Source organism: Heloderma suspectum, chromosome 8 (genome assembly GCF_057233095.1).
Source record: "Heloderma suspectum isolate Gila_16-S chromosome 8, 16-S_ref, whole genome shotgun sequence".
Taxonomy (NCBI): domain Eukaryota; kingdom Metazoa; phylum Chordata; class Lepidosauria; order Squamata; family Helodermatidae; genus Heloderma; species Heloderma suspectum.
Window position 1 is genome coordinate 48,028,841 of NC_139465.1, and position 17,987 is coordinate 48,046,827.

Below are 17,987 nucleotides of genomic sequence, written 5' to 3' on the forward strand. Positions count from 1 at the left end.
GGAACTAGTACTTCCCGGGATTTGGAAGCTATGCTTCTATTAATGCATAGAATAATGCATTGATGCTTTCGAACTGTGGTGCTGGAGAAGACTCTTATGAGTCCCCTGGACTGCAAGGAGGTCAAATCAGTCCATCCTAAAGGAAATCAACCCTGACTGCTCATTGGAAGGACAGATGCTGAAGCTGAAGCTCAAATATTTTGGCCACCTAATGCGAAGAGAAAACTCCCTGGAAAAGACCCTGATGCTGGGAAAGATTGAAGGCAAAAGGAGAAGGGGACGGCAGAGGATGAGATGGCTAGATAGCATCACCGATGCAATGAATATGGACTTGAGCACACTCCGGGAGAGAGCGCAGGACAGGAAGGCCTGGCATGCTATGGTCCATGGGGTCACGAAGAGTCGGACACGACTGAACGACTGAACAACAACAACAAACAACAAATCCCTACCGAGTGGTACCAATTTCAGCCATGTACGTCATGACAGCCCCTGTTACCCATGTATCCAGGGACTCTTGGTCAGAATACACAGCCTTGCTATCACCCTCTGAGGTACTCCAGCAAAACTCCCATCTCCCTAGCCTCATAGAAGTCTGGTAAGGGCCCTTTAAGTTCAGCCAGCTCCTCCAAAGAGACTGGAGCCAACCACACTGCAGATCCTGCCTGTCTACATAAGGCTTCCTTTGGTTGTAGCTTGCTGCTGAGACAACATCTTCCTATGTTTCTAGTAAGAGAAAGCTCCAGCTAGGGAAGCTTACTCTGAGCTATCCATGGTCCTGTTGCAGCTTCCTTTTACATAGGAGGACTTCTGCTTTTATCTAGCTTCATGTGTTTGTTTTTTAAACTGGGGAAAAATGCAATTAACATACATGTTTAACACTTTATAAACCATTCATTTTTTCCCTCCATGGCCTCATGGCTCCACTACTCTCCAAGTGTTTTAAAGGCCAACAAAGGAGGGCATACAGAAGGCCCATGAAAAACAGAACTCCCCCACTAGCCCCCAGTGCTGTTACTCAACACCAGACATGGAGGAGTGCCCAGCCTCTCCCTGGTACTCTTGCCTCATGTAACAACTGCCTAAAGCTCCTTAGACAAGTGTGTGTGGTGTGGTGGTGGTGGTTGTGATGGGGGGGTTCAAGGGCATCTTTCCGCTTACAACTTCCTGTCTCCCACTGGTGGTCCTGAGAAAAGGCAGTGACCAATGACAGAATGTGTTCCAGCGATAAAAGGTTTGATTCCATTTCTATCTGGCAAATGTTTTATTCATTCATTCATTACATTTCTATGCTGCCCAATAGCCAAAGCTTCTGTAGCTCACAAATGAGCCTTTAGATCTTTCTGTTTCTGCAATGTCCATCAATGGATAACATTGGGAGGAGGGGCCTCCTTTGGGAATAGCAAAGCCATGGACAAATTCAGCATAATAGCACACATCTTGGTCAGACCCAAATGAAGACCGACAGGGAGCAAACGTTCAAAACCATGCAGGGCAAGATGTTTGGAGCAATGCTCCAGCACTAAGAAATGTCTGCTTGACCACCACCTACCCGCACAGAGATGGTGGTCCCCAGAGCTTGGCTCCCTGGGCTGGCAAATGACCTGCAGCATGCCACACAGCCCTCTGCAGGAATGAAGTGATACCCGGCCTCCCAGCATTAAGACTATCCAAGGTCCCACTCCCCACTCCCTTTGCACAGGTCCCATTCCTTTCAAGGGAACTTGCACAGGACAGGAAGTCCTACTGGGTTGTGCCCACGATCAGCAGACTTTGCAGGTGCAACCTATCCCAGAAGTCAGCCACAAAAATATGGTGCAGAGAGGTAACTAGGGAGACTCACTTTTCAGAATGGCAGGCATTCACCTCTAGTCAACAAGTATGACCTGAAAGGCTAACCTGCTTGACGCGCAGTAAAGACCTTTCCCTAAAACCTCTCGTGTGTTAAGCAACAACAGCGTAGGCAGGCGGGCAGCAGATCCCCTGACTCGGCTCCAGCAAAGTGTGCTTTTCCTGCACACGTGCCACCGTTGGAACAGGCAACTGTACTCACATGGCTGCTCCAATATGCCTGCTCTGTGCCAGCAAGGGCTGTTGCTCTGCACGGCGCAACTTGCCAGAGCCAGCAGCCTTGTCTTGTATTTCTTCCCTGTCCTCTTGTTCTTCTGTTTCCACCCACAGCTGGTTTCTCCTAGCTGTGGAGTTTGTTCATCAGGAGCCGTCTGGCTGGAATGGCGTCTGGCGTCTAGGCAATGGAGGCGCCCCTCATGCCCAAGGGGTAGGTGTCCACTTGAAGTGGGGGCATCAGGGAAGTGGCACACATGCTGCTGGACCTGGGGCATGTCGTAGGAAAACGCATGGGCTTCAGCCTCCAAAATGGCTGTTTCCCGACACGTTCATGCCCAACAGACATGCCCAGGCATAAAGGGTAAAGGGACTCCCGCTCCACAGCACCCTTTACCTGCCACTGTGATTGAAGGAGAACTCAGGCAAAACTGGGCAGTTGAGCTCTAATGTCAGCTCCTAGACAGTCTTTTAGGAGTGGATAATTGTCTCGTATAACAATCCATGATTGCTGATGAGTGACCGAAATTATGACACTCCAGTTAGAAATGGATAGCTGCAATTATCCCAAGCTAAGCTGATCGCATGGTATCATGTATGCAGTATCTATTCGATGATGTATTGTAACATAAAAGTACTATACAGAGGACTAATCATATTTATTTTATTTCTTATATTTCTATACCACCCAGTAACCAAAGCTCTCTGCACAATTTTCTCTCCGCACAGTATTCTACACAAACACTCAAAAGATCAAAATCCTGCAACTAGATAATCAAATTAGGCACCCAGAATAAGTTATGCAATTCAAATGTATGCAAATACACTTCTTAGCATAAAGCTGTACAACGGGATGCTTTATTTTGATTAGGATATTTGAATTACTGGACAATCTAGGAAGTGAGGCATGACTCAGAGGATGTGAGAATTCTGTGCAGGGCTGGCCCAAAACATTTTCCTGCCCCAAGCAGCATCAGCACTGCACAAGAATTGTGGCCCAGCATCCTCTGCAATGCTGCAAGGGAGCTGGGGATGCACCTCCATTTGCTTCTCCTCCCACATCATTGATGCTCCTTCAAAGGCAGCAGCCCCAAGCTCTTGCTGACCTGGATTCTGTGAGTCCTGGGGATTCTCACACTAGTGAAGCCTTCAGCATCTGGAGAACAATTTGGCAACTGCGCTACTTACAAATCAGGTATCAGGCCCTCATGACTAAGGAAACAAACCAGCCTAAATGCATGGTATCTGATGAAATTGCAGCCTCAAGAGAATGCTGGAGATTTCCAGAGGCTGAGAGGGCAGCTAGAGTAGTGTCAGCCCTGTGCAGTGAGCTCCTTGTTGCTCCTTCCTGAGTACTATGTCTTCTTGATTCCAGCTTATACAGCCCATAATCCTCCAGTCCTTGACTAAAAATGCGTCACTCTTTACCAACCTGGAAGCAGAATAAGCAAACAGGGGTGCATTTGCTTTACATTAGCAATTCCTACAGAAGGAGATTTGTTTGGCTGTAAAGTCTGCACAGATCTGGGCGTGGACAACAGGGTATGGGAAGGAGAACGTGGCTGGATGGGGGGAGGGAAGGCCTGGCAGCCTGAGATCTGCACCCCTGGCAGGCAGCTCTAGCTAAAAACAGCACGGCCAAGGAGGGGCCTGCAAACTGGGAGAAGAGCGCAACGTCCCCAGCCCAGACAATTTGTGCAAGCGAGCTAAGTCCTACACCCAATGCTTTTGCTGAAACACTACCTGTCAACCTCTTTGTAGTGCAACTGAACAAGAGTTTCCCTATTCCCTGACCACTGCAGCCCAGAAACATCACACCCGCCTCCCCCATCTACTGAGACCGTAACGTTCCGCATTACTCCGGAATGCCACCCTTGCTCACAGGCACAAACGCAGATCACACTCCGCAGGTCACCCACAGGAAGATAATGAATGTGTTCACTCCCCCACCCCCAATTTGTCAATGTGCTTGTGAGTACAAGAAGGTAGCTCTCGGGAGTTGTGAAACTCACCTACATCATGTGATCCTGAGCAGGTGTTCCTCACTTAAACACACTGCCAGCTATGTGCTACACTGGGCAGAGAAGATCAAAGAGGCCACCCTGCATTCAGTATTTCATATCAATTTCACTCTTCCCTTCTGTGCACAAGAGCCTAACTAGAAGAGATGACAAAGATCGGGGGGGGGGGGGAGGATTAGGATCAAGACTGTGATGCTGAGGGAAAGGGTTAACCCTACCTTCCCCAGGGTCTTTTTCTGTGGTGAAAATCACCCCACCCCTGCCCCCTATTTCCTCTGTTAGGGGAAACATGTGCTGCATATTATATATGTGAGAACGACAGCAAGCGTCAGACTCAATCATTATTACATACGAAGCCAGAAAAACTTCCAGCTTAACAGAGAATTGCCCTGCTCCATCTAAGCCCTGGATTCTTATGGCCCCTGAGGAGATTTTGCAAGCCCAACTACCTGTACAGGCTTCTGTTGCAAAAGTGAAGGCCCTTGGTCCATCTAGCCCAGTACTGTTGACACGCACTGGCTCTCCTTCCAGAGTTTCAGGCAGGATTCCTTCTCAGGCCCACCTGAAGATGCTGCCCATGGCCTCCTTCCACAGGTGCCTATTTGCGGAAGGAGGCCATGACCTGAGCCGAGCCAAACCTCCCCTCTGCCCCCTCCGTTCCTCAGAAGCTGGCTCTGCTCTCTTTCGCGGTTTTGAGCTTTCATGGGACACAAGGGCTAGAAATCCTTCTTTCCCCACCAAAACAAGTTCCTGTTTTAATCTTCACAAGGAGAGAAATCGAAAGCTGTCAGGGCTGTTGCTGTTTTATCACTGAACAGATTGCCCCGATGCTCTGAGGATGAATAATGCTGTGTCCGTTAGCACGTTCCTCCTCCCTGGTGCAGCAAATCACCAGAGAAGCAGGAGGTCTGAACTCTCTCTGCTGACTCACACCCACACCCTTGGGAAATGCCCTTTGTCCCTTCTTGCACAGAAGTCATTGTGCCAAGAACCCCCTTCCCTGATGAGCAAATGAAGGGCAGCAGGTACCCTAATGAAGAATCCTTACCTGTGATTTGGTCCCTGTTTGTACCATTCCTAGCACTGCCTGGCAACCTGACCATCGGTGGTACTGAGGGTGGGGCGGCAGCTGCATCCTCCTTCTCCGGTTCATTGGGCTGATGCTGGTCTGGAGGCTCAAGGGGGCCAGGCTGGTGGCCAGCTTCCAGGAGGGCCCATATGCCCAACTCCGCTGTTGGTGAAGCAGTCTGGTCACTCCCTCCACTTTGCCCTGGCAAACACTCCACCTCCTGGGAGGTTCCCGACAGCCCAGTGCTTGGTTCACTCGGCTGGCCCTCCCAGCATGCTGCTGCAGCCCCTTCCTTGTTCACATGGCTGGAGGTGGCCTCAGTCTGTGCCTCTGCCTCTGCGGAAGGGCTGTCGCTGTTCACCTTCTGCTTTGCTACTGAGCAGTTCTGCATTGCCCCAGAACCGCCAAGCAGAGAAGCACCCTCCGTTAGCTGTTGACCACAATCCACATTCTCTTGCCCAGCCTCCTCGAGCAGGTGTCCCACTGTCTGTCCTTTCAGAGGAAAAGGATTTCCAGAACTGTGCTGCCTCTCGTTCTCGGGGAGACTTCGTTTGGCCAGCCACTGGTGGTTTCCCTCCCCAGCAAGTCCACTGCCCAGTCCTGCTAACTTGTCTGCTTGCCTTGGGTTCATCTTCTCCATCTGCTCTGGAAGGGGGCGCAACACCAGCCACTCAGAACAGTGCCCTCTAACCCCATCTGATGGTTCCTGTGAGGCAGGACTCTGTGCCTCCCTCACATCAGAGGGGCATTCCAGTGGTAATGACTTTGCTGTGGGTGGGGAAAACGCATTTTCCTGCAGGCTCAGTGTGGAGCTGCCAGAGGTCTCCTCACAGCTACAGCAAACTGTCAGACAACCCATGTGAGACCCAGAGGGGAGGTCCTTCCCAGTCCTCACACAGCTGCCGCCTAGTTCCTGTGTTGCCTCTGTGCCAAACACACCAGGGCAGTGCTCAGAGCCCCTGTGGCCATTTTCTAACCCTGAGCTGCTCCCCTGAGCTATTCCTGCTGTTTCAGAAGTTTCCACTGCTGTTGGGGGTTTACATTCAGCATCCTCCTCTCCATCATTGTAACTGCACATGGCATACCTCCAGTCAAGCTCATGCTCCAGATCTGCCTGTAACACCTGTGCGTGGGAAGGCTCCCAGCTGCCAGAGCCTGCAGAGGCCACCGTGGCAAACACAGAGCCTGGCTGCTCCTCAGGCCCTTCAGGAATGTTTAGCACCAATTTGTCACTTCCTGGTTCATTATCGTTCTCCAGACAATTCCCAGCATTACTAGCCTGGGCCTCAGATGTCTCCTGTCGCCTATTGGGCATTGCTGGAGGTGCTAAACAAAGTCCATTCCGCAAGCAAGGTCTGCTGTCTTGACTAGCCACAGGCCTCTTCCCTGCTCTCATCCTGGGCTTAGTGCAATAACTGGGAGCGACTGACTGGGCCACGGATCCCCTTTGGGGCCCACATGTAGGCAGGGAGACATCCGTGAGCGCCACATATTCTCCTTCCAGGTCCCATTCGGGGTCCTCACCAAACACTGGGCTTGTACACCCACTGCCAGAGGCTTCCCTCACAGATTCCTCTGTTATGGCCATGAACAAATTGTCTCCTGGCCCATGAAGAAATGGGGGTCCCACCTCAGGAGAGCTGCTTTGGGGCTGCTCCACTGAAAAGTCCAGAGCAGAGGACCATTCTGTCACAGGGGCAGAACTTACATGTTTTTCCATTGTTTGGGGCTTATCGATAAGCTCTGGATTGACTATTTTGCCCCAGGGCACCCGGAATATGTTACTGTCTGTGGCTAGCAAGCAGTTTTCCAGTGCCGCTCCCGCCCGCTCCTTGTTGATGCAGCTCAGCCATTCTGCGGTGAAGATTGAAGTGTAGGAGACTTCAGGCAGCACAAGCTCCTCGACGTTATGTTTGTCCCTAGCCAAGCATTTCACAAGGACGCATGGGGTCTTTTCCACAGAAGGGGCCACCTGCAGGTAAAAGTCTCCGGGCCTCAGGATCCGCCAATCGAGGGAGGCAAGCTGGACTACAATCTTCTCGTGGATGCAGAGGGGCCAGCCCTCATGCCGGAACAGCAAACCACAATATGGAACCTTCAGGAAAGAGGAAATCCAGGTGAACTCTCTGCCAGCAGGTTCTCAACAAGAAAGCATGCAGCTGACCATGAGAAAATGGGAAGGGGATGCTGTAATCAGAGGCAGAGCACTCATAACTTAGGGAAAGACCTCTACTGTTGATGGCGGCATAATTACTTAATTACGCCAAACAACAACCCTGGCAGAATGAACAACCTGGCCAAACCCGCAGAAGAGGGCAGGGCTGGAACTTCCACTTCCCAACTGTTATTGTTTTCAATATTAATATGATTTACTGCATTTCTGTGGTGGAGACTACAGCACTGCATTGTCCCTGCCCAATCCGTATGTAAGTGGGAAAATGCCAAGGAAGTCCAACATTTGGCATCAAAGGCAGAAACTTCTCAAAAACTGAGGGGATTGATACAGAGGAAGCTGAAAGGGAAACAGCATCAAATCTCTCCAGAATGTTTGGGGGTTTATTTAAAACTACAATAATAGAAGCTCAGCTAGACTGTATACTGCAGGTCAGGAAACATGGCTCCAAGTCCAAGAGGTCACCAGCGTGGTTAATGAGCAATGTCATCCGGGAAAAGAAGGCTTCCTGTGGGGAGGACTAGAACTTAGGGGTGGAAATTGCAGGGAAGTAGATTTCATGAGGAGAAGCATCCTAATGGTGAGGGCTGTTGGGCAAAGGGATGCTGTGGCTGCATCCTGCATCGAGGAGCCTGCATCGAGCAGGGGCTTGGACTAGATCAGAGCTGCGCAACTGTTTTGGCCCTGAGGGCTGCACATGCACAGACATACATTCACATACAACTCTTTCTCACACGCACATGCACACACAGCGCTCACTCCAATTCAACGGCGTTTTCCTAGGCTCAGGCCCCTGGACTTTGTTTTGGTTCCCTCTGTGGCACCAGAATCGATCCGCAGTGAGTCAGGCCAGTTTGCAGATTTTTCAGGAATTTTGCATTTTTTTGGGAGAAGTTTCTGCAATATGGGCAATATGCACAAATTACAGCCAAATGTGCGCAAATTATGGCTGAATTTGTACAAATCACACAAATTACACCTGACGTTCTCTGGGAGGTTCACAACAATTTGGGGCTTTTTAGCTTAGAAAAAAGGCGGGTAAAGGGTGATATTTAAAAGGTGTATACAACTATGCATAGCATGGGAGATACTAGAACCTGGGATTATCCCATAAAGCTGAATGGTGGGAGATTGAGGACAGATGAAAAAGAAAGGACTTCTTCATACAGCGTATAGATAAACTAGAATTCACTACTGCAAGATGTAGTGACAATTCATGGAGGATATCAAAGAATCATAAAATAGTAGGGTTGGAAGGAGCCTATAAGACCATCGAGTCCTGTGCCATATCGCTCTAACAGTCAGGACGTTTTTCCTGATGTTCAGCTGGAACCTGGCTTCCTGGAACTTGAGCCCATTATTCCTTCCGTGTCCTGCACTCTAGGATGATGGAGAAGAGATCCTGGCCTTCCTCTCTGGGACAACCTTTCAAGTATTTGAAGAGCGCTATCCTATCTCCCCTCAGTCTTCTCTTCTCAGGGCTAAATATGCCCAGTTCTTCACTCTCTCCTCGTAAGACTTTGTTTCCAGTCCCCTGATCATCTTTGTTGCCCTCCTCTGAACCCTCTCCAGTTTGTCTGCATCCTTCTTAAGGTGTGGTGCCCATATCAATGGCTGGTAGTCATGATGAGTCATATATTACCTCCAGTACCAAAGGCAGTATGCCTCCAAATAGGAGTTGCCGGGGAACAGGAGCCAAGAGGGTGCTTTTGTGCTTATATCCTACCCATGGGCTTCCCACTGGGTCATCTGGTTGGCCACTGTGGGAACAGATTGGAGGACAAGATAGCCCTTTGGGCTGATCATAACAAAAGCGCTGCTGAATCAGACCAAGGTCCACCTAGTCCAGCATTCTGTTCACACAGAGGCCAAGCAGCTGCCCATGGGAAACCCACAACCAGGACTTGGGTGCAACAGAACCCTCCTGCCCATGTTCCCCAGCAGCATATACCAAAACACTTCCCTGCAAGGCAAGCCTCATCAGCAGTTGTAGAAAACCCTTTTAGTTAGTTTTCTCGTGGGAGAAAACTAACAATTTGATTAGTGCAATGCATTATATCTGTGGCTGCCTCTGAAGACCACTTGGAGATGTCAAATGTCAACTGGCACACAGTACAGCAGCTAGACTGTAAACTGGGACAACCAGAATTGTTCCTATTGTGCCAGGACTTTGTCTTCATTGGCCACCATATGCTTCTGGTTTTGTGCTCCTTTTGAACTATGAAGCCCTAAAGCCTAAATGGTTGGTGACCTGGTGACCTGAAGGATCATTTGCCTGATGGCTAAGATCTTGAGGTGACTGCACCTTTGGAGGTAAGGTGAATGGGTTACTACAGGGACTTTGTCTTCAGTGTTGCCTCATGGAATGCCCTCCCCATTGGCCCAGCACCTGCATCACTAGTATTTAGTCACCAGAAAAAATGCTCTTTTGATGAGGCTGTTCTATGCTTTGCTGTGTTTTAAGTGGGTGCAGTTCTGGCAGGTTTTATATTCCTTTTTTTAATTTGGTTAGGGCATTTCTATACTGCCCTCCATAGTTTGTATCTCAGGGTGGTTTGGGACTAAGGACAGAAGGCAGGGTAGAAATATTTTAAGTACATTAATAAATAGTTGCTCAAGGGAGCCTTTTAGAGGAGAAGAAGTGGTGATGTGGGGGAGACGTTAGCCAGAAGCAAGAGCAAGACTCTGTGGACGTTCAGCAAGCTTCAGCTCTCAGTTACAAGGGGAGCAGAAAGTGGTACTTGTAGCAGGACCCTCTAGTGGACATTTAGCCTCCTCCCCTCCCGTTCCCTCCTGAGGAAAGAGCCTTATCACCTCAAGTGCCTGTGTGCGGTCTTTCAGGTCCTTAGGAAGATCGGAAGCTGCCTTAGACTGGGTCGGACCCTGGGTTCATCTAGCCCAGTACTGTTGACACTGACTGGCAGCAGCGGCTCTCCAGGGTTTCAGGCAGGATTCTTTCCCAGCCCTACCTGAAGAAGCTGGGGATTGAACCTGGGACCTCGGCATGGCAAGCATGTGCCCTACCACTGAGCTGCAGCCCTTCGTTCTCTGATTTGGATATATTCTGCCAGTACAAGTTCCAGCTCTGTGGATCTGCACACATAAGCAGCTGAGGTGGCCACCTCTGGCGGCAGATTTTGGGTGCCGTGAAGGACATGATAGTGGAGGAAAGACCTATCTGACCCACGGGTCACCTCAAGTACCAACAGTTCTTCTATGCAAGTTCTCCTGAAATGAACAAGCAGCAGTAAGGGGTATGAGGAGGGAAGGGGCCATGTGGATCTTCCACCTCAGGCACCTCAGTCTTGGGCCAACTCTACATTTGTACACAGACCAAGGTAAAGCAGAGCCTGACACGCATGCCAGCCAACAGACCAGTCTCAGAGCCACGGTTGCTCCCACGGAAGAAGCCTCCTTAGCAGCCACTGCGCTCTGCAAACATTGTGGCAACTATCAAAGGAGAGCATTGGCAAGATTTCCAAGCAGACTATCATCTGGCACTGTTTCATCAAGAGAATTCCCAGTGCCAGTGAGAGAAACCTAACAAACACCCAACTATCTGCTGCCCAGAGGAGAGCAGCTGCAGAATCCAAGGAAGTGCAGCTCCTACAAGCCTCCCCACTCTTCTTTTTCTTACACTTTTTCTTGGAGTCTCATGTAGCTGTACAGCACATGACTTATACAATGCACATTTTATTGCTAATGCTCAGGCCTCATCCTCAAGCTAATCAGTCAGCATATGGCCTCGGGGTGGGAGGAGACTACTTGACAGGAGAGCAGCTGGACATACAGCACGTAGGTTAAAAAAGGCCATCTGCAAGAGCACTGGCTTTCTTAAATCAGACAGTCACAGAATTGTTCAATATGATAAACCTCTAACAACTTGGTCAATTTAGAGAGTCTAGAACATTACATTTCTGTTCACTGCAGCTTGAGGGAGTTGGGGAATCTGGAACACATCTTATTGCCATGAGGAGGAGGGTTGTGTCCCCTTAGGGATTCCTTGGCTACAGGTGTGATCCTAAGCGACTCCAGGTAGCATTGCCCATCTGCCCCAGTCCCTAGCTGGTGATTATGAGCAAGGTCACAAGCATCACGGGGGCTCAGCTCCAGCCTGCAATGCTAGTAGGATCTTCTGGACCAGTCCAGAGGCAGCAAGATACTCACGCAGGCATCCTGCTGGACACACTGCAAGATGTGCTTGGCTGGAATCAGGAAATCGATGAGGTAATGCAGGCCGTCCCCACGGTACGTCTTCTCCACCACGTCAAAGACCTGACACAGAAGAGTGGTTGCTGTGATCTCGAAAGGAGGGTAGAGCACCGAGAGCGTGCTCTGGATGCACCCGTCCAGGGACTGGGAATCCTGTGGAGAGGAGAGAACATAGAGCTGCTCAGACCAGTGGGTGGAAATCAGGCCTCCCAGGATTCAGGATGCTCTCAGACAGGGGATGTGGAAGAATGCGGCATCCTAGCTCATTTGCGTGTCATTCTGAGTCGCCATCTCTTGAGCCCAGCTCCTGCACTGTTTGAGTGAAGCACTCACCTAGTCTCAACGGAGTGGCAGCAGACAGCTTACACTGCAAAATCCTTCCCCTGACTGAGCAGGGCGGGGCTGCTGTGAAACTTATTATTGTGGCAGGAGTGAATGTGTGTGTGTGTGTGGGGGGGGAGTATGAGAGAAAGAGACAGAGTGCACACTAGGAGGGCTTATGGAACTGCTGGTTCAACCTCACAGCACTGCACGCTTGCAAGGTGTCCCTGGGAATGATTACTGCAAAAGAAGACTCCCAGAAGCGTGCGTGCGTGTGTGTGTGTGTGTGTGCGCGCGCAGGAGAGCCAGTGGCTAAAATGGGGGCGCACAGTTTCACTCAGTCACCTCCAGCTAGAAATGGGATCCCCAAATTGGAAGCCTTGGAAACCAACCATGATCATACGGCACATAGAGAAAGCTCCAAGTCACACCAATAGCACAAATGCTGCTAAACGGAGGGTTTCTAGAGCTATCAAACAGAAGGCCTTTTTCCTTAACAGATTTTCTTTGGTAAGGAAATGATCGAAGAAACAGAATCCCCATGGCCGCTGGAACTCATTTGCTGCTTGGAGTAACCACTCTGCCTGTCTCTTGCTGGAAAAGCCAGTTCAGGCCTGAGAATCCCCCCTTGAGACACCAACCCGGTCCCCCCTTCATTCAAAGCACATATATGCATGAAGCACATTGGGAGAACTGTGCAAACATTTTTAAGGCTGCTAAATATTAAATGTTTGTGTGACTTCTTTTAATTGCATTATTTGCATTTACACAGTGCCTAGATTACTTCAGCAAGAATTAGGATACTACATCTCAAGTAAGTGAAAGACAAAGGAGGGGGTGGGGCTGAGCAGACACAAAAAGATAGGACCTGTGGGGTGGGCAGGAACAGTACAGGACATCTTCTGTCTCCTACCCATTGGAAGCCTTGGCTACACACCACCTTCTGTTGTTGTTTTTGAGAGACTCCAGCAGTTACATCTTGCACATTTTCAACCATCACAAAGGCTAGAAAATGTAACTCCAGTTTAGTGAGATAGCCAAGACTGGAACCCAAATCTGTATTCAAAATCTAAAAGTGGGAAAGTTCATGGGCTCTGGCTTCAAATGTAAGTAAAAGGCAGGCATCTACACATGCTCAGAAGCCCTGATTTGCCGCTGCTGCCCATGCTGGCATGTAGCTGCATGCATGGGAGTGGAGAAAGAACAGCTTCTAGATGTGGCCTGCCTTCTCACAACAGTTTCCTCTACAGTGGCACCAGTGCTGCAGCCCTGAGAGCCAGGATCTGCAGCCTCAGCAGTTCTGCTCTCTGCCAAAACACATACGCTTGACAACAGTTAACTTGCCATCTCCAAATAAATTCAGACGAACCTCCCACATGGCAGAATGTGCTTCAGGCACAAAGCATTGTGTTTCCTCAAGGACTGGGGCTGAGTCGTACATTTGCTTCTAAGGTGATAAAGTCTCAGGAAATCTCCTAAGTTACCAAATTAGAGAAAAAATTCCGTAAGTGGGCTTTCTGACAAAGCCAGCTAGTATGAAAACAGGGAGAGCCATGAAATCAGCATGGTGTAGTGCTGCTGTAGTGGTGTTGAACTAGGGCTGGGGAGATCCAGATTCAAATCCCCACTTGGCCAAAAAGCTCACCCAGTCACTATCTCCCAGCCTAACCTACCTCACAGGGTTGTTGCGAGAATAAATGGAGGAGGGAGAACCTTGAGTTCCTTGGAGTAAAGTCAGGATATAGAAGTAATATATACAATGCAGCAAAATGAAGAAATGGTAATAAAAGTGACCATATGTGGATTTTCTACCAGAGAAACAATTGTATGAACTACACTTTAATAAGAGATGTTGGGCTGAAGGTATCAATGCACCAACCTCTGCCACAAATTCAAGCAAAATGCCTTTGTCTGGATGAGAGTCTAGTTCCCCATGCCTTCTGTTCCCTTGCTAACAATGGCCAGCCTCTCTCAAGGGCAGAAGTGCTGACCTGCTGCTAAAAGAGAACCTCAAGTCCTCAAATTGGATGGATGATTCAGGGCTTCTTCACACAGCTTTTATCCTGCTATTGAGACTGGTTACTCATGGAAGTTTGCGGGTCCTTGAGATGACGACATCAACTCCCAGGGCGTCTCCCACACTAAATGACTTTATTCCATTTTTAAATAGAGCAGAGATAATGAGCTATCAAATTACTGCAGGTGAGTTTCCTCCATGAAAAAGGAAAAGCTGCAAGAGGAGCTAGACCACAGTGCCATCTAAGTGGCTGTATAATGAAACATACTGAAGACTCAGATAAGGGGAGAAAGGAAGGGGAAAGTGGGGGAAGGAAGCGCGTGTAAAGGGAGTCTGTCGTGATCCTGCATTTAAAACGGAAGCAGAAAGCCCCGTTTTAAATGTGGGATTTTAGGATGGTGTAGTGATGCTCTCAGACTTGGGGCCAAACATAGGCAGTCACTGCCATATCTGTCCCAAAGATTAAAGAAACACAAAACAAATAAGGTGGTATATTTTACTGGCCAACTTGCATTAGCAAACGAGTTTGAAACCCTCTAGAGCTACCCAGGTGTTTGTGTCAGGCAGAATGGGAAGGTAGCTAACGCATGACAACTTACTAATGCAGATATTTTACCCATTTCATGCAAAGATTCACAAATCTTTGAACACTAGAAACACGTCGAGACATCACAGGAATCAATCTGGATGGCACCCACACCCACAGAATATATAAGCTGCAAATTGTTGTCAGAGTCTGTAATCCCACGTCCATTGCCAGCTAGCATGTTGTATTTCAAGAATTGTATGAATTGCCCTTTAAAATTCTAGGCCGTAAGGGCACATAAGAGAGAAGTGGCCTCTGCCAGAAATTGGAACAAAATGCTTTTTTAACTTGTCTTTTAAAATTGTTTTTATTATTTTTAATGTTGTTGGTATTGTTTTATTATGCTTTTATCTGATGATTATTGGTTTATTTTCTGCATTTTTTTGTACATCGTCTTGGTGGGTTTCAGACAGGTGGTATGAAAATACCTTAAATAAATAAATTTAATAGTGATTAGATCATTACAGATCTGCAGTAATTAAACCATGTGCATAATTATTTATGCTAGTATTTTTATCCCAATTTATTAGCCCAGCAAAGAACTCTCAAAGTGGGTTGCATTTGAAGAATGAACATTGTTAAATATGTGCATCATGTAATCTGGTCAAAGAATCTTGAGTTCTTTTGCAGAGTTCCTTTGGTGCCCAAAATAGATTATTTTGAGGGTGGGGGGCACTATGCAGTATATATAATCCTCAATTAAGTATTTTAAATTCCACCCCTACCCCTGACCCCTAAACAAGGAAAATTACTATTTCCATGTCACACCAACACTCCAGAAATACCAAGAATGGCCATCCTACACACACACAATAATACCAGGTAAAACACTATATTATATGCACAGAAAAATCCCAAACACTTGTGTACAATTTATGATGGTTCATGTATGTCAGACATGCATACAAATTTATCACTCAACATCATATGCTACAACTAATGAACCAAAAATTGCAGTTATCACAAATATAAAAGTCTCCAAAATTGAATAAAAAATATGAAGTCTTGTCCTACATTGTGAAAGAGAAGCTCTTTGCAATGGGATAGAAAGCAAGCAGAAGAATACCAGCCATATCCTTGGGGTCTAGGACTTCTCTTTGAAAATGTGTAATATAGATCACAAATCTCTGTGATTTACAGATATTCTTCTCAAATCGATGACTTTTCAGAATTTTCAAAGAGGTGGTGGTACATAGCACTAAGCTTTGAAATCAATCTAGCAAAGCAAAGAATAGAATCATAGAATCATAGAATAGTAGGGTTGGAAGGGGCCTACAAGGCCATCGAGTCCAACCCCCTGCTCAATGCAGGAATCCAAGTCAGAGTATCCCTGACAAATGGCTGTCCAGCCTCGTCTTGAAGGCCTCCAGTGTGGGAGAGCCCACCACCTCCCCAGGTATTCTCCCCAGGTAGAAGCAGGTATTCTGCCAGTCAAAGAGGTATATTTGGAGGATATGCCCCGCTCATAGTTACTAATCTGGCGCACAGCAGCAACTGGCACAAAGGCTAAGAAAACAGGTATATTTGGAAGGTGTGGGGTTAACTGGGCGACCAGTCTGATGGCAGAGACCTGTCGGGCAGAGGCCCTGGGTTCCCTGCCTGGGTGCGGGGTCGGTGCTGTGGGGCAGCGGGTGCAGCTAAGGAAAATGGGGAGAGGCCCTTGTGGTGCCCGGGGAAGGAGAAGGCTGGGCTGTGGGGGCAGGCAAGCAGTTCCATGGGGCAAGCCTCAGAGCGCGCCCCGTGGAACCGCTTGGGCTTGCCGAGCTGAGCCTGGGAGGCCTGGGGCGGGGGCTGCCCTTCTCACCTACTGCTGGTCCTGGCCCAGCTGCTTCTCCCTGGCCAGGCAGTGGGGCAGCAGCAGAGCGCAGCCCACTAGGCCGCCGCTGCTGCCTGGCCGGGGCCTCTGGGGGACAGAGAGTCCATGGTGGGCCGGGCCTACCGGCTCCCTCCTTCCCGCCTCCCTCAGCACCGCCACGTGAGGGCACGGAACACGGAAGCGGCCTGCATGCCAGCAGAGCCTTCCCAGCAGTTTAACCGACATCTCTCCACCCCGCAGGCGGGAGCCATCACAAGCAGCAAGTCCGGCCTCCCGCTGCTTGGCACGGCACATTGCTGGAGGCAGCTGCCGTGGAGAAGAGGGCAGGGGCCGTCCCTCCGCCTCCGGGAGCAGGCAACAGGGGCTGCTGCCGGGCGCAGGGGCTGCTGCCGGGCGCAGGGGCTGATGCCGGGCGCAGGGCAGGCTGGGGAGGAGCCCCCTTCGCCCAGGGGCAGCCGGTTGCTCCAGCCCCATTTGCCAAGGCCCTGCCGAAGAGTTATTATATTGTCATCCTTTTTTAAATGGACGTGTCACTTCCCACCTCAAAAGGGGGTCTCAAAGCAACTTACACCCACATAAAAATGCAGAAAGCTATAATTAACATAACAGGAAAAAAACAAAATTGCTAAAGCCAAAAACAGCACAATAGTACAAATAAAAACACCATAAAAACAATACAATTCCCTGATTTAAAAAATCTGCCAGTTCAAGACCAGAGTTGAGGCTATATCTGGTTGGCTCAGGCTCCACCACGGCAGGAAATTGGAAGCTACGGGTTAACTGACATGATCAGTGATGATGTTGTGTTTGCTTACAACTCACCCTCCATGCACACACATTTTTCCTTGGTGAGCAAAGATGCCCCACATTGTCCTGGTCCTGTATTACCTTATGGAGCACCTGGCCCCCCTGTTAGAAGGGGGCTCCCTCGCACTGTTTAACCTGCTTTCTTGCAAGTTGATCTATAATCTTGACTTGATCTTGAGTTGATCTTGACTTGATCCTAACCAACAGAGATGACTTAGTGGATAAAGTAGCAGTTACAGGAACTCTGGGGGAAAGCGACCATGTTGTACTTGAGTTCTTGGTTCTAAGGGAAGCAAAAGCCGAGTGTACTCAAACGCGTACCCTGGATTTTAGGAAAGCTGATTTTAATAAACTCAGAACAATGATCAGTAAGGTCCCATGGCAAACAATGCTAGCGAGAAAAGGAGTCCAAGATGGGTGGGAACTTTTAAAAAAGGAAATTCTCAAGGCACAATCACAAACAATTCCAACAAGAAGAAAAGGTGGAAGACAACAGAAGAAGCCAATGTGGCTTCACAAAAAGCTTAGGGATGACCTGAAAACAAAAAAGGACACATATAGGAAGTGGAAAGAAGGCCAAGTAACAAAGGAAGAGTACAGGCAGGTAGCACAGAATTGCAGGGATGGCGTCAGGAAGGCTAAAGCGGAGAACGAGGTGAGGTTAGCGAGGGATGCTAAAAACAACAAAAAGGCTTTCTTCAGCTACGTGCATAGTAAAAGGCAGAGGAAAGAAATGGTTGTTCAGCTATTAAATAAGGATGGCAAAATGATAACAGATGACAAAGAAAAGGCAGAGGTGCTCAATTCCTACTTTGGCTCAGTCTTCTCCCAAAAGAGGGTCTATGACCCCCCTGGCAAAGGCGAAGTACAGGCTGAAGGGGCAGGATTGCAGCTTGAGATC

At 48.8% G+C, this 17,987-nt stretch overlaps 1 protein-coding gene across 1 annotated transcript in view; it reads right to left on the reverse strand.

Annotated features, from left to right (window-relative positions):
- Window positions 1–17,987, reverse strand: part of PLEKHG4 (pleckstrin homology and RhoGEF domain containing G4) — a 135,014-nt gene that overhangs the window by 74,007 nt on the left and 43,020 nt on the right. The window contains exons 2-3 of the mRNA XM_084812901.1: window positions 11,495–11,692; window positions 5,134–7,249 (exon numbers count right to left, since the gene is read on the reverse strand). Of these exons, the coding sequence (XP_084669027.1) occupies window positions 5,134–7,249; window positions 11,495–11,692 (2,314 nt within the window). The remainder of the gene's footprint in view (window positions 1–5,133; window positions 7,250–11,494; window positions 11,693–17,987) is intronic.